The following is a 15769-nucleotide window of genomic DNA, read 5'->3' on the forward strand; positions in this document are numbered from 1 at the left end:
GTTGTGCACACAATGCTGCATGCAACCAGCTGAGTTGCCCTGTCAGTGCTGCACATTTCTATAAGTGGAATCGCACAACACATGCGTTTTTGTGTCTTGCTGCTGTCACTGTGCAGCATGTGTTTGATGTACATCTGTGTTGTAGTAGGTGTGCTCTTCAATGGCTGCATACTATGCCATCGTGCAGGTAGACCCTGTTGTATGCACTTATCAGGGGTAACATTTGGGTTTTTTCCCCTTACTGGGTGTTATTTCTCATGGTTCTGTGAACATTCATGCACATTTTTTTTGTTTGATCTCATTTCCTTTAACTGTAGGAGAGGCAATAATGGGTCCTTTGATATCAGTATATTTAACCATTTAAGGAACAGTCCTGTTTTCCAATGTGGCTGCACCACGATATCTTCACTCTTACCTTCTCTGTAATCATTGCCTTGGTTTCCTTTTACCAACTTTGTTTAAGATTTGCAGATGGTTGTCATTTCCCTCTCGTTGGCTCTTGGGGATGCAATTTCTCTTTCTTACTGTCTTTTACTGTAATTACATTCTGATTTTTCTTTTTCTTTTTTTTTAAGACTTTTTTAAAAAAGATTTTATTTATTTACTTTTTTCAGAGAGGGAAGGTAGGGAGAAAGAGAGAAAGAGAAACATCAATGTGCGGTTGCTGGGGGTTAGGGCCTGCAACCCAGGCATGTACCCTGACTGGGAATCGAACCTATGACACTTTGGTTCGCAGCCCATACTCAATCCACTGAGCTATGCCAGCCAGGGCACATTCTGATTTTTCTAAAAATAGAGCCTGCGCTGGCTGGGTTTCCCACTTGGTTATGGCATCATCCTCCACACCAAAAGACTGGTTTTGATCCCTGGTCAGGGCATGTGCATGATGCGAACAGATGGATGTCTCTGACTCTCTCTCTGACCCTGCCTTCCTCTCCTTCCAAAATCAATCTATATGTCCTCGAGTGAGGATTAAAAAAAGTAGAGCCTGATTTCAGCTCTTTAGAACTGCGTGAGGTTTTCCTTGTGTCAATGAGGTTTCTGCCATTAGACAAGAATTCCAAACAGATGGAGCCCTGGAATGAGTGGCCTCAGTCATGTACCAATAGAGCACTCAGAGGACTTTAGTTCACTTGGAGGGAAGTCCCATTTCAGGGGAATCTCCCAACTGAAGAGAGGCCCTGTGTCTCACCTCCCACACTTTTTTTTAAAAAGATTTTATTTGTTTTAGAGAGAGGGGAAGGGAGGGAGAAAGAGAGGGAGAGAAACATCAATCTGTGGTTGCCTCTCATGCACCCCCAACTGCAGATCTGGCCCACAACCTAGGCATTAGCTCTAACTGGGAATTAAACCAGTGATTCTTTGTTTCACAGTCTGGCACTCAATCCAATGAGCCACACCAGCCAGGGCTCACTTCCCACACTTTTTCTGTAGAGTGTGGGCACCCTGATGCCCAGGAGTGACTCAGGCTTTCAGTCTCTCCCATCTGGGCTCAGAGCCTGGAGGCTGCTCAGTAAAAAATTCATTGAGCGAGTCCATTCAGGCAGGGAGACTTAGGGAAGATTTTCATCAGGAGTTGTATTTAAAAAATTAAAATGAAATAAGTGCGATAATAAAGGGGAACAGGAAGGAACTGTCGGACATGGTGGACAAGTTTGTGACCTCAATGGTAATTTCAGTAGATTATAGTAACTGGATTGGTGAATAAGTCTGTTGTATTTTTTCTGTAAAGTAAAAGACACATTTTTAATTTTCACTAGTAACTTTGTTTTGTGGATATTTTGGCATCAGCCTTCTCAGTGCTCCAGTGTGTTGTTTGAGCCTCAGGTCTTGACCCACCAGATTCACCCAGAATCTCCCTCCATGCACCTAACCTCAGATCACCCCTTCCATTTTCCCAGACACCCCTGAGAGCTGCCAGTGCTCAGGCACCTGTCACTTTGGTATTGACCAGTTGAGAGTCCATAGCTAGGATTTCTGTTTAATCTCTGTGAGATGATATGTCATTGTGGTTTTAGTTTGCAGCTCTCTGATGAGTGAAGTTGAGCATTTTTTCATATGTACATTGGCCATCTGTGTGTCCCATTTGGTGAAGTGTCCATTCAGGTTTTTTGTCCATTTTGAACTGTGTTGTTTGCCTTCCTGTGAACAGCACCATAGTTTGTCTGTCTGTCTGTGAACCACCCAGTGTACTTAGGCACCGAAGACAGTGAGTTGCCAGGCCCTTCAGACCCCCACACCTTCTCAACCTCACAACAGGTGCAACCTGTGTACCTTCTTGATCCTCCCAGACCTCCTGGCCACATCTCCTGACTATGACAAGTGGTGTGCGCTTCCTCTTACAGGGGTCAGTGGCGTTCAGGGATGTGATTGTGGACTTCACCCAGGAGGAGTGGCAGCAGCTGAAGCCTGCACAGAAGGACCTGTACAGGGACGTGATGATGGAGAACTACTGGAACCTGGTCTCTCTGGGTAAGGGGGCAACTTCACCATGTTACTCACCATGTGCCTGTCACTTCAGGATGACACAGAAATAGAAAAGGTGGACAGATCTGACATATAGGACGTTCAGATTACTGGAACCTAAAAATGAACTTGATAGATGATGAAGTGGGAAAGAGTATATAGCACATATATAACAGCCAGAGGATTATAAGTATATAAAGAACTGCTATGCATGAACAAGAAAAGCACCAAATGAATGATAGAGAGATGGACCCGACTTATGAGCATTCAGTTCTCAGATATACAAATGCATGGGATTTTTGAACCATAGTATCATCAAAGAAATACCAGTTGAGTTACAGAAATACAACTTTTACCCATGATGTATACAGGTATGAAAAGAATAGTAACCCTGCCCAGGTAGGTATGGCTCACTTGTTTGGAGAATTTCCTGACCCAGAAGGATGTGGGTTAGAATCTGTATCAGGATACATATTCTAGGTTTGAGTTTGATCCTAGATGGCACATATCCAGAAGGAAAGCCAATCGACATTTCTCACCCTAATGAATGTTTCTCTCTTTCTCTTTCACTCTTTTCCCCTGTCCTTCCCCACCCCTCCCTCCCTATGTAAGAATATCCTTGTCTGTGGTATTAAAAAAAAAGTTAATCCTCCTGTATTATGAGGGTGCAGAGAAAAGGACTCCCCATTTTAGATCTTTGATGTTGGGGCAGCTCTTTGGGAAAACAGTTTGTTCTGATCCAAATTTGAATGATTCCATTTGTAGAATATATCCTTTAAAAACCTCTATGTGTGCCGAGATTTTGTAGGAAGAAAATTCCAGAGAAATGTCCTAGATACCCACCTACAAGATTGTCAAACAAAAGAAGGTACAATAATGAGGAAATCACACAGGTCTTCAAAGTCGAGTACTCTTAGTAGTCACTGATCCAGACAGATGTCCCTAATAATACGGTTCAGTAAAAACACTAACTTCCAAAATTAGTATATAATCACATTTCTTTAACAGGTTGTCTGGTGGTTTAACCGACCTACAATTAACTGTACATAAAGTGAATAATCTGACACATTTTGACATTTGTATCCATCGAAGAATTCATCACTATGATGCAGATACATCTATTAGCCCTAAAAGTTTTTCTTTCACCTGGCTGGCGTAGCTCAGTGGATTGAGCTCGGGCTGCGAACCAAAGTGTCGCAGGTTTGATTCCCAGTCAGGGTACATGCCTGGGTTGCAGACCATGACCCCCAGCAACCGCACATTGATGTTTCTCTCTTTATCTCTCTCTCCCCCTCCCTTCCCTCTCTAAAAATAAATAAATAAAATCTTTTAAAAAAAGAATTGATAAAAAAAAGTTTTATTTCATTTCACCTACTCCCCAACGTCCAGTGACCATTGTGGTTTAGTTTGCCTTTTCTAGATTTTTTTTCTTTAGATTTTATTTATTTTTAGAGAGAGGGGAAGGGAGAGAGAAAAAGGGAGAGAAACATACATGTGTGGTTGCCTCTTGTGCACCTACTCCTGGGGACCCAGCCCACAATCCAGGCATGTGCCCTGACTCTGAATTGAACCGGCAACCCTTTGTTTTGAAGGCCCACTCAAACCACTGAGCTATACTAGCCAAGGCCTGTTTTAAAATTGTCTATATAGAATCATATGGCACATATTGTTTATTTTTTTATCTTGATTTTTTTACCCTTCACATAATTTCTTTGAGGATCACCCACATCTACCGTATATATGAATCATTCCTTTCATTTTTTTCCTTGTTTCTATTTTATTGTTTTGAGAGAGAGATGAGAGTGTGCTAGAAACATCAATCAGTTGCATCCCACACAAGCCTGAACTTGGATCTAGCCCGCAATCTTTGGTGTACTCCACAACACTCTAACTAGCTGAGCTAGGCACCCAGTGCAATAGCTGACTTATTTTTATTGCTGAGTAATATTCTACTTCCGGGATCCATCACCATGTGTTTATCCTTTCACTTGATAATGAACATCAGGATTCCAGTTCTAGATTCAAGGGAAGCGTCTCAATCTATGGTTTCTGTGGCCATTGAGCGTTTTAATGGAGTAGGGAGACAACTGCTTACGACTGCTGAGTTCTTTATTACCCCCTAGGAAGGAGGGCTACATGTGGCAGGATCTTACCTTTTTTAATGAGATCTTTTGTGAAATTTCTCACAGTTTTTAAATGTTTGGATGAACCTTAAAGTGCATATGTAGATTCTGGACTCAGGGTAGCCCTGCAGGATGGAAACAGAGATTGAGGAACCCATGGCACAAGGCAAAACCTGCTTGAAGTGAGTGTGCTCATCAGGGAATAATTAGTGTACTAAGTGAAGGTGTGAGGAACCAGCCCAAGGGTAAGGGGACTCCTAGGCAGTGTAGGAATTTGGGAGCTTTGCTGTCAGGCTGGGAGGTAGAGGACAACCTGCAGAGCCACATGAGAATCCGATTACTAACTGTATCGTTAGTAATCACAGGCAATACTTTGAGAAGTATAGCTGTCTGGGGATGTGCAGGACCGGGCTTAGAAGGAAATAGCCAGGTGCAGTGAACCCTCCCTGGGGGTGTGGGATCCTTTGATCCACTCCTCGAAGTGTGTTTTTTCCTCTTTCTCTTCAGGGTTTCCTCCTAGCAGTGAGCTCTGTTGGCTGCATTTGCACCCACTCCCAATCAGGCTTTTCTTCCTCTGTGCTCACCTCCCTACAATTCACTGTCTTAGATCACAGCTTCCCTTCTCCCTCTGTCCCCACAACAAGCTGTCCCTTACTCTCAGGCTGTGCCTTTTTGCACCTTGGGATGATCCTCCCTCCCAGTGTTGTTAACTGCATGTGTGTCATCATCTCTTTCCCCTCCCCTCAGACTTGGAGGCTAAATGGGACATGAATGAACCAGACCCATCAGACTCTTGGGAAGACAGACCATCCATGCGGTGGTGGTAGAAGGACTTAACAAAGAATGGAGTTCAGGGTTATGCCTATGGAAAAGCAGGGATACAGGGGTACAGGGTTGGGCTGCAACACAGGAACACGGGGACCTGTTAGAGGCATTTGAACATGTCCTAAGTGTTAGCTCCTGAGTGTTGTGAATTTAAGGTATTTGTCCATCAAAGCCCCGTCAGGCCCACCAAGAGTGGAAGGACCAAGAGGAGAGGGCACACACTGATTCACCATGTGTGGGAAGAACTCTGGTACTTCCAGCCTCAGCCCTCCCTCCCAACTTTGTGCAGAGAGGAAGACATACAGTGGGGACACTGTGACCAGAGTTTGAAGTATAGTTCATCCCTGGGGAAACACCAACAAATCCACACTGGGGAGAGGCCATATATGTGTGGGGTGTTCAGCAAGTCCTTTAGCCAGGAGGATAACCTCATTCTACACCAGAGGACCCACACCAGGGAGAAGGCATATGTGTGCAGGGAGTGCAGCAAGGCATTCAGATGGAATAGTCACTTCATCAAACATCTGAGGATGAACTCCGGGGAGATGGAGTACACATGCGAGGATTGTGGCAAGGTCTTCAGGAAGAGAAATTACCTACTCCAGCATGAGAGGACACACACTAGGGAGAAACCATGTGTGTGGGGGGGAATGTGGTAAGGCCTTCACACAGAAATCAATCCTATGTGTGCATCAAAGGACATACACTGGGGAAAAGCCTTATGCATGCAGAGTCTGTGGCAAGGCCTTCAGAGAGAATAGGCACCTCATCGAGCATCAGAAGTTACACATGGGAGAGAAGCCATAGATGTGTGGGGACTGTGGCAAAGCCTTTAACCAGAAATCAACCCAGTATGCCCATCACAGGACACACACCGGGGAGAAGCCTTACATGTGTGGGGACTGTGGCAAGGCCTTCAGCAAAAAAGGGAGCCTCACCCTGTATGAAAGGACACACACTGGGAAGAAGCCACATGTGTGTGGGGACTGCGGGAAGGCCTTCAGTCAGAAATTGAGACTCAGTTTGCATCAGCGGATGCACAATGGGGAGAAGCCATACTCCTGTGGGAATTGCAACAAAGCCTTCAGCCAGAAATGGAATCTCTGTGCATCAGAGGACACCGAGGAGAAGCCTCATACGTGCGGTGACTGTGGCAAGGCCTTTAGAGAGAATAGACAACTCATGCTGCATCAGAGGACACACAGTACGGAGAAGCCATATGTGTGTGGGGACTGTGGCAAGGCCTTCAGAGAAAATAGGTATCTCATCAGCCATGGGAGGATGCACACTGGGGAGAAGGCATACACATGAGTAGACTGTGGCAGGGCCTTCAGCTATAAGTATATCCTCATTGAGCATAAGAAGACACACCCCGGAGAGAATCCGTATGTGTGTGGTGACTGCAGCAAGGCCTTCAGCTTGAAATCTGTCCTCAAAGTGCATGAGAGGACACACACTAAGGCAAAGCCATATCTGTGTGGGGACTGTGGCAACGCTTTCAGCCACAAATTGAGTGTCATTGCCCATCAAAGTACACATACCCAGGAGAAGCCATACACGTGAGAGTACTTTGGCAAGGCATTTAGCAAGAACTCTTCATTCACGTAGCACAGGCACCAGACACCAGGGAGCAGTCCTGCGAGTGCTCCATCTGCCAGAAGGACTGCGTGACACCCTCACCCCTACAGAATATCCTGACCAGCCCCCTGTGGAGAAGCTTTATAAGTGCAGGCAGTGTGGAAAAGCCTTCATCAGGAAACTTTTGCTCCCCGTCCGCAGGAGGATCGTGTGGGAGACAAGCCATACCAGTGTGGCAAGTGCAGAAAAAAGTTCAGCAGGAATTTCTACCTCACGTGACACATAACAGGCAATTGGGGGATCTTAAAATCCAAACCTGACTGGTAGGTCCTGAGTGTACGGGCTCGCACCAGGCTTGACATTGGGGCCCACAGGTCAGACACAAGAGAAGTCCTCATCATATGTGTCTTAGGAATACAGGCAGTGAGAACAGGCAGTGGCATTCTCAGCATTTGCTTCCCCAGCATCCACAGGACCAGGTGCAAAGCAAACCCCCCTACAGGTCTAGCATCTGGGAGCACAGCCAGGGTCACCATGGCTCCAGACCCAGCTGAAGTAAATTGTCCTGAGTTTGGATCACACGTGTAGTGTGTGGGTATCCATCTCCTCAACAGAAAAATGCAGGAGAAGGAGAATGAAAGAGAACAAGGTGGGCTCCATGGGGACATGGTCACTTTCTCACACATGCCTGGATCTCGTTCAGAGGTCAGGTTGTCGCCCTCTGTGTGTATCTCGTTTTCCCAAAACACAGCCCCTTCTTTCTGAGCAACACCAGCTGGAAGGCCCCAAGCTCATGAGCTATGTAAATTACCAGGTGGTTCACACAGAGAAAAAATACTCTTTTTATGATTAGGAAGTGGCAGTCGTCACTTCAGATAACAAAGTCTCTCATAGTGGTCTTTAAAATATTTTTTATTTTTTTATTTTTTAAGCACTTTTTAAAAAACATTTTATTTATTTATTTTTAGAGAGTGAAAGGAAGGAGAAAGAGAGAAACATCAATGTGCGGTTGCTGGGGGCCATGGCCTGCAACCTATGCATGTGCCCTGACTGGGAATAGAACCTGTGATGCCTGGTTCGCAGCCTGCGCTCAATCCATTGAGCTTCGCCAGCTAGGGCTAAAATATTTTTTAATAAAACTTTTAATTAAATCAAACAAACATCTTGTTTTCTAAAATTTTACTTATTTTCAGAAAGAGGGAACAAGAAGCAGAAAGACAGGAAAAGAAACATTGATGTGTGAGAAGGCCTGAAACCTAGGCATGTGCCCTTATTGGGAATCCAATCAGCAACTTTTCAGTTCACAGGTTGGCTCCCAGTCCACTGAGCCACACCATCCAGGGCCACCAACATCATTTTAAACAGATGTCAGGTGAAAAAGAGGGAGTTACTGGTTGTCCCATCCAAATTGGAGAGGAGGGAGCACAAATACCCTACAAGAACCCAACAGCAGGTTGCAAGCCACTTGTTCCTCGTAGCCCTGGATTCATGGCTGGGGAATGGTCACACCATGTCTGATGCCCATTATCAGAACAGGTTCCCTGGGTTTGCTGGTCTCGCATGATGATGGAGAAATATTAGGAGGAAATTACATTTGTCCATCTCCCCACTTCAGACATTAGAGCCAGCAATATTCAGAGGTGAGTTATTTCTCATCTCTACCCTGGATGCTCATTTACCCAATACACATTCCCCATGAATGTATATTTACAGGGTACTTTCCTTTGTCCCAGGTTTTCTTTTGTCTTTTTCAGATTTTATTTATTTTTAGTGAAGAGAGGGAGGAATAGAGGGAGAGAAACATCAACGTGTGGTTGCCTCTCAGGAGCCCCATACCGTGGACCTGGCCTGCAACCCAGGCATATGCCTAGGTCACTGGGATCAAACCAGTGAACTTTTGGTTCCCAGGCCACGCTAGGTCTCTTAACTACCTGGCCATGATACTGGGAGTTGGCGGGACTTTGTGTCCCTGGAGGAAACCTGGCTAACGTCAGAGCCTCCAGGTTCCAGGAGGGAGCCTGAAACCACACAGCAGCCACAGACAAGCCGGGCTTCCTGGGTGACCGCTCAGCGGCAGCTGCGGTTCCTAGATGGTATTTTGAAGCATGAGCTCTGGACTCGGCCTTCTGTTCTGCTTCCGTTGAAAAAGGCTGGGGCTTTCTTAAGTTTTTCAGAGGGGATGGGGTTTGAGACAAGTATCTGCCATTCTCCCCAACCTTGCTTTTGAGTAAAAAACCTCTTTCTCACCAGCCTTTGCCTCTGGAATTTTCCTATCCGGGGCGATGGGCAGCAGATCCCCCACATTGCTTATGTAACACGCCCTGAACGGGAGTTGGCACTTAAAGTGAAGATTTGATACTTCCTTTGTGTTTAATATCATTTGAACCTGCCATCCCTGCACCCTTACATATTTTCTGCAACTCAGCATGCCCATGTTGGTCCAAGGCCAAAGAGGACTTCTGGGTGTGGGGAGGGCGGGCTACAGCGTCTTTCCTGCCTCCACCCACACCCTGACTTTTCTGCAATTTCCCTGTCTCTATTTCCCCTCCAGCTGACTCCGCTTACATTCCTCCCGCCCCCCACCCACCCGACCAGACTGCGTACCGCTATGAACCCCTCTCTGGCTCTCCTCCCAGTCACTGGTTCTCCCACTCCTCCCGGGATCCCATCCTTCTCTGTAGTTCTCTCCGGCTCACACTGCGCTTACTTTGCCCTGGGCAGCCCCAGGTCCCCCACTAATTCTGTCTCACTGACGTCGTGCAGCGGGGTCAGCTGGGACACAGAGCCTCCCGTCCCCCACGGTGACTCCCGGCTCCTCCGCACCACACGCTCTGAGGGAAGCCAGAAAAAGAGGACTCGCTGGTGGCGCAGGGCGATTTGGGAAATGTAGTAAGCCAGTCTGCGCGCAGGCGCAGTGCTGTCGGGGGTCCCAGCGGAGGCCGTTCTCTTTCATGAGGTAACCTTGTGGTGAATTTGAACGGGGACTGGGCAGGGGCTTTAGGAGCCTGAGCGTGGGTCTGGGTGTGGTGGCACGAGTGAAGGTAATGCCTGTGGCTGTGAGTGTATGTGGGGCTGAGACCCCCTGGTCGGTCTGTTTGTGTGTCCGTGTTTGTCACTGGGTGTTTACCACCAGGTGTGTGCGAGAGGTCACCTGTGTTTTGCCTTTGCTCTCGTGTGTATGTGTCGGCTGCAGGTCTTTGTCTCTCCGGGGTCCTTCTTTGTTCCTGTGCGTGCGTGTCTGCCTTAATTTCAGTCCGCGGTGTCTCCGTGTGAAGACACCATCCCAATGTGACTTCCTATGCGCCTGTGTGTGGGGGGGAGGGGTGGGGGGGGTCTGCCTTGCCGGAGCCTTCCCCTGTCTGTGTGCATCTGCGTCTGTGTTTCTGGGCGTTGCACACATTTCTGAGTGAGTGCGTCGGGGGTGCCCTCCCCAGAGCGTGGAGACCACGACCCTCCTTGACAGGCAGCCTGGAGGAGCTGCCTGCCTGTTGTCGCCCTCAGAGCTTCCAGGGCAGGGCCTGTGTGGTAGCCAGGTTTGGGGTGAACAGGGTCAGAGACCCTACCTAATGCTGACCAGGGTGGACTTTGTTCAGGTAGGGTGTGTTGCGTGCTCAGGGTACCTTTCTAGGCATTTTACAGGCCTCACAGTTACTCTGAGATAGGGACCCTCATCATGTGCAAAATGGGAAACAGGACTGTTAAGTGAATCACCCAACTCCCCACCCAGGCATCCAGGTACCCAAACACCCATACTAAACACCCCACAGTGGGAAATCTTTGTTTCTCCTAAGAACAGTGGATGGCAGGAAATGGCAGAAAGCTTGGACCCAGGAGGAGGGGGAGGAACTGGAGCAGCAGCCACCCCTGGCTCTGCAGCTGCATATCTAGGGCCAGTCTGGGTTCAGGGATCACCAGCCCGTGTACATGGTATTTCCAGGACCACTGTGCCTTCATGGCCTTCTTTTAAATAAAGTAAACTTGGAGTAGTGATTGTATTGCTGTAAGGACAAAAACAGTCCAGACTGCATTAGATTTCCATTTAAGAAATGATGATATATTCTTTTTTTATTTAAAAATGTTATATGTTTATTTTTAGAGGGAGGATAAGGGAAGTAAAAAGAAAGGGAGAGAAACCCCAGTGTGTGGTTGCCTCTCAGGCTCTCCCTACTTGGCACCTGGCCTGCAATCCTGGCACGTCCCCTAGTCTGGAAATCAAACTGGGGACCCTTTGGTTGGTAGGGTGGCACTCAGTCTACTACACCACACTAGCCAGTGATGAAATAATGCTATTTTCAAGGGCTTTTACTGCCGTCAGCGGCCCTGGGCCCACTGTACCTCCTTGGTAAGGCAGACCCAGCAGGTAGGGGCCAGAAAGTCCTGTTCTTCCCTCCAGGCTTGGGACTGGCTGTGTGGGCATGCCTGTATGTTCGGGGAATATATGTGTGTGGTTATGACATGTGCACCAAGCACATGGACCCTTACATGCTCAGCTCAACACAAATCCCAGCCTAATATTCTTGAGTTCCTGACTTATCTTTTTGTGCCTTAGTTTTCTGATGTGTGAAATGGGGTGAGTGAAAATATCCCCAACAATGCATAATATCAGGTAAATCAGGGATGTGAGTCAAGGACCTCGGATGCCATAGGCCCCCTGCATGCATTCGCTGTTACCATGTATGCCTGTCCTTGTCTGCCTGTCTCCTAGTGTGTCTGTTTGTCATGTCTGCATTGTGAATCACACATCCACCTGATCTCTTTCTGTGCACAGTCTGCCTGTTCCCAGGTAGCCATAGGCGCTGGAAGGATGTCCACCCAGCTTTGGACCAAGGGGTCCCTGGTAAGTCGTGTCATCCTCTGGCTCCTTGGTCCTAGGGTCATGCTTCTGAGCAGGGATGACCCTTTTTACCCACCCTCCCCCCAAACCTCATCAGGCGACAGGCCTCCTTGTCTCGTGGGGTTTAGTCCACCCTTAGTTGAGAGAGTACTATCCTGACCCTGGTGGTTCCCTCCCTTCTTCCCTCCCTCCTTCCCTCCCTCCCTCCCTCCCTCCCTCTCTCCCTCTCTCTCTCCCTCCTTCCCTCCCTCCCTCCCTCCCTCCCTCTCTCCATTCCTTCTTTCCTTCCTTCCTTCTTTTCTTTCTTTAGATTTTTATTTATTTTTAGAAAGAGGGGAAGGGAAGGAGAAAGAGAGGGAGATAAAAATCAGTGTCTGGTTGCCTCTTGCTCTCCCCCTGATGGGGACCTGGTCTGCAACTGAGGCATGTGCCCTGACTGGGCATCGAACCTCAACCCTTTGATCTGCAAGCTGAATCCCCTGAACTCCACCAGTCAGGGCTAACCCTGGTGTTTTTGAACCGCAGGGGACAGGATGGCTCAGGAGTGAGCTGTCCTACCCTGAGGGATCTCAGGAGACACCCGTAGGGACCTGGGATATGGCCACTTAAACATATTCAGTGAAGTGTCATAGAGTCCTCACAGGGGGGTGGGGTGGGCAGTGCTGGATGAGGGACCTTCAGAAGTATGCAGGGGGTCACTACATGCCCAGGAGAATGGAGTGGAGGATGGGAGGAGGACGCCTGATGCTTCGGACCAGTGAATGCCCCTGGCTGTTGTCATGATGTTTTAGTGGATGGAAATTTGTTGTATTTTTGCCTAAATTTCTTTCTTTGGAAAGAAACTTGACAATAAAAAATGTACAGATGTGGCTCAGTTGGTTAGAGAATTGTTTTGATATGCCAAGGTTGGGTTTGATCCCCGGTCAGGGCACTTTCAAGAAGCAACCAGTGAAATCATCAAGAATTAGAACAACATCTCTTTCTCTGAAATCAGTAATTTGTATATATACATGTCTGGAGGCAAGTGTATTTTTTTTTTTGTCATCTCTAGAGGATATGTTCTTTGAGTTATATGCAGAGAAAGGCAGGGAAAGAGACACAGATGTGAGAGAGAAATTTCAACTAGTGTGTCCCACATGCGCCACAACCTGGTACAGAACCTGCAATTATTTGGTGTCTAGGACATTATTCCAACCAACTGCACCATCTGATGAGGGCTGGGCATAAATATTTGCCCTTCCAGTGTACTTAGGCACCAAGGACTGTGAGTGGTCAGGCCCTTCAGAGCTCTGCACATTGTTAACATCAATCAGATGCATCCTGTGTATCTTCCTTAATCTCAGCCCTTCTGGCCATGTATCTTGAACGCTGTGAGGAAGGCCCTGCCATGAATTGTGTGTACTTCCTTTCATAGGGGTCGGTGGCATTCAGGGATGTGATTGTGGACTTCACCCAGGAGGAGTGGCAGCAGTTGAAGCCTGAGCAGAAGGACCTGTACAGGGATGTGATGATGGAGATCTACTGGAACTTGATCTCACTGGGTAAGGGGACAGCTTCCCTGTGTTATTCACCATGTGCCTGTCACCTCATGATGACACAAATAAAAAAGGTGGACAGATGCAGACATGTCCCTTAGCCCACATAGTTTTCTTTTGTCCCCCCCTCCATCCCACACAACCATTCTGGTGTAGCACACCTGTTCTAGAATTTTGTATCTATGTAACCATATTGTAGGAAATATTTTTTTAAAGATTTTATTTATTTATTTGTAGAGAGTGGGGAAGGGGGAGAGAGAGGGAGAGCAACATCAATGTGTGGTTGTTTCTCACCTGCCCCCTACAGGGAACCTGCCCGCAACCTAGGCATGTGCCCTGAGTGGGAATCAAACTTGAAAACCTTTGATTCATAGGCCAGCTGTCAAGCCCCTGAGCCACAGCAGCTGGGGCCTCTTTTTTTTTTTTTTTAATTATCTGAGTTGTTACCGTTGGCATCATTTCTTGCAGTTTACCCACATTATCCTTATGTATGAATAGTTCCCTTTATTTTCTATACATTTTTTAAAGTCATCACCCGATGATATCCTCACTAATTTGAGAGACAGAAATTTCAATCTGTTGCCTCCTATACAGGCTTATATTGGGGATCAAAACAGCATCCTTTTGGTGCCTGCGATGACACTCCCACCACCTGAGTCACATAACCAGGGCAAAGCACAGTCTTTGTATTGCTGAGTGATATTCTGCTTCATGGATGAAACACCTTGTGACTTGAAACATCCACTGACTCGATGACACACATTTGGATTGTTTCCACATCTGGGTGCCTGTGTTTTTTTGTTTGTTTTCATTGTACTTATTTATTTTTAGAGAAGAGGGGAAGGGAGGGAGAAAGAGAGGGAGAGAAACATCAATGTGTGGTTGCCTCTCACATGGTCCCCAGCTGGGGACCTGCCCTGCAACCCTGGCATGTGCTCTGACTGGGAATTGATACAGTGACCCTTGGGTTCACAGGCCCATGCTCTATCCAATGAGCTACACCAGCCAGCGCTAGATGGATGTCCTTTCTGTTTGGAAAGGTTGACTTATACATAGGTGTATATTTATCTTTCAGAATCTGTTGAAGTTTTTCCAAAGCAGTTGCTTCATTTTTCACTCCGACCAGCAAGTGCTGGGTGTTGCATTGCTCCCTGTGCTTGTCAGAACTGAACATCCTCAGACTTTCTCATTTTAGCCTTTCTAATGAGTGTGCAGTCTTACCACAACCCAGCTTTGCAGGTGCTTATTTCTCGTTGGTATATTCTCTTTGGTGAAGTGTCTGGTTCAAGTCTTTTGACTTTTATTTTGTAGTTGGGTTGTTTGGTTCCTTATCATTCAACTTTGAAATTTCCTTACATAGTCTTTTGTTGTTAATTTTTCCTCTAAGACCTTTTTGAGATATGTGCTTGCAACTACTTCTCCCATCCTCTGGGTACTCTTTTCTCTTTGTCAATGGCATCATTTGGAACACACTTGTTTTTAATGTAGATGGGGTCCAATTTACTTATGTTGTTGTTCCTTGTGTTTTTGGTATCACATCTGAAGGACTATTGCCCAATTTTATCTACAACTTTCAGAATTTTGTCTTTCTTTATGTCCTTTTCCCAGTTTGAGTTAATTGTTTTGAATGCTATAAAAAGGGGCTAATATCACCTTTTTTTTTTAGATTAAATTTATTCTGGTAACATTGGCTAACAGGATCATATAAGTTTAATTTTACATGTCGTTTTTAAGTATATTTTATTGACTATGATGTTATGCTTGTTCCAGTGTTTTTCCCTTTGTCTTCCTGTATCCATCAGCCCCCTTACCTCCAGCAGTCTCCTGCCTGCCTTAGTTTGTGTGCATGGGTCATGCATGTAAGTTTCTTAGCTTCTCAATTTCCTATACTGTTGTTGACATCGTGCTGTCTGTTTTTTACCTACAAATTTATGCTGCTTAACCCCTACACCTTTTCTGGCATATATCCCTCTCCTTCCCCTCCTATTCCTCCAGCTGATAACCCTTGGAATGATCTCATTATCTGTGATTCTGTTTCTGTTCTGGTTGTTTGCTTAGTTTGGTTTTACATTCAGTTGTTGATAGCAGTGAATTTGTTTCATATTAATATTCATAGGTTTAATTTACTTCTTAAATAAGTCCTTTTCACGTTTCATTTAATAATGACTTGGTGGTGATGAACTCCTTTAGCTTTACCTTGTCTGGAAGCAGTTTCTCTGCACTTTCATTTTAAATAATAGCTTTGATGGCTAGAGTGTAGTAGGTTGTAGGACCTTACTTTTCATCACTTTGAATACGTCTTGTCAGTCCCTTCTTGCCTGTAATGTTTCTTGTAAAAAATCATCTGACAGTCCTATGAGAACTCCTTTGTAAGTTAACTCTCTGCTTTTTTCTTGCTGCTTTAAGAT

At 46.3% G+C, this 15769-nt stretch overlaps 4 protein-coding genes across 4 annotated transcripts in view; all 4 read left to right on the forward strand.

The window, feature by feature from the left end:
• The window catches only part of LOC114510883 (zinc finger protein 420-like), a 297564-nt gene that overhangs the window by 32170 nt on the left and 249625 nt on the right, over window positions 1-15769 (forward strand). The window lies entirely within an intron of this gene.
• The window catches only part of LOC118497790 (zinc finger protein OZF-like), a 139314-nt gene that overhangs the window by 32159 nt on the left and 91386 nt on the right, over window positions 1-15769 (forward strand). The gene's annotated exons all lie outside the window — the stretch shown is intronic.
• The window catches only part of LOC118497792 (zinc finger protein OZF-like), a 169689-nt gene that overhangs the window by 32156 nt on the left and 121764 nt on the right, over window positions 1-15769 (forward strand). The gene's annotated exons all lie outside the window — the stretch shown is intronic.
• Window positions 1-15769, forward strand: part of LOC114510999 (zinc finger protein 420-like) — a 35683-nt gene that overhangs the window by 11085 nt on the left and 8829 nt on the right. The window contains exons 3-4 of the mRNA XM_036013403.1: window positions 11780-11829; window positions 13241-13367. Coding sequence (XP_035869296.1) covers window positions 11797-11829; window positions 13241-13367 — 160 coding nt within the window. The 5' untranslated portion in view covers window positions 11780-11796. The remainder of the gene's footprint in view (window positions 1-11779; window positions 11830-13240; window positions 13368-15769) is intronic.

Source organism: Phyllostomus discolor, chromosome 12 (assembly GCF_004126475.2).
Source record: "Phyllostomus discolor isolate MPI-MPIP mPhyDis1 chromosome 12, mPhyDis1.pri.v3, whole genome shotgun sequence".
Taxonomy (NCBI): Eukaryota; Metazoa; Chordata; class Mammalia; order Chiroptera; family Phyllostomidae; genus Phyllostomus; species Phyllostomus discolor.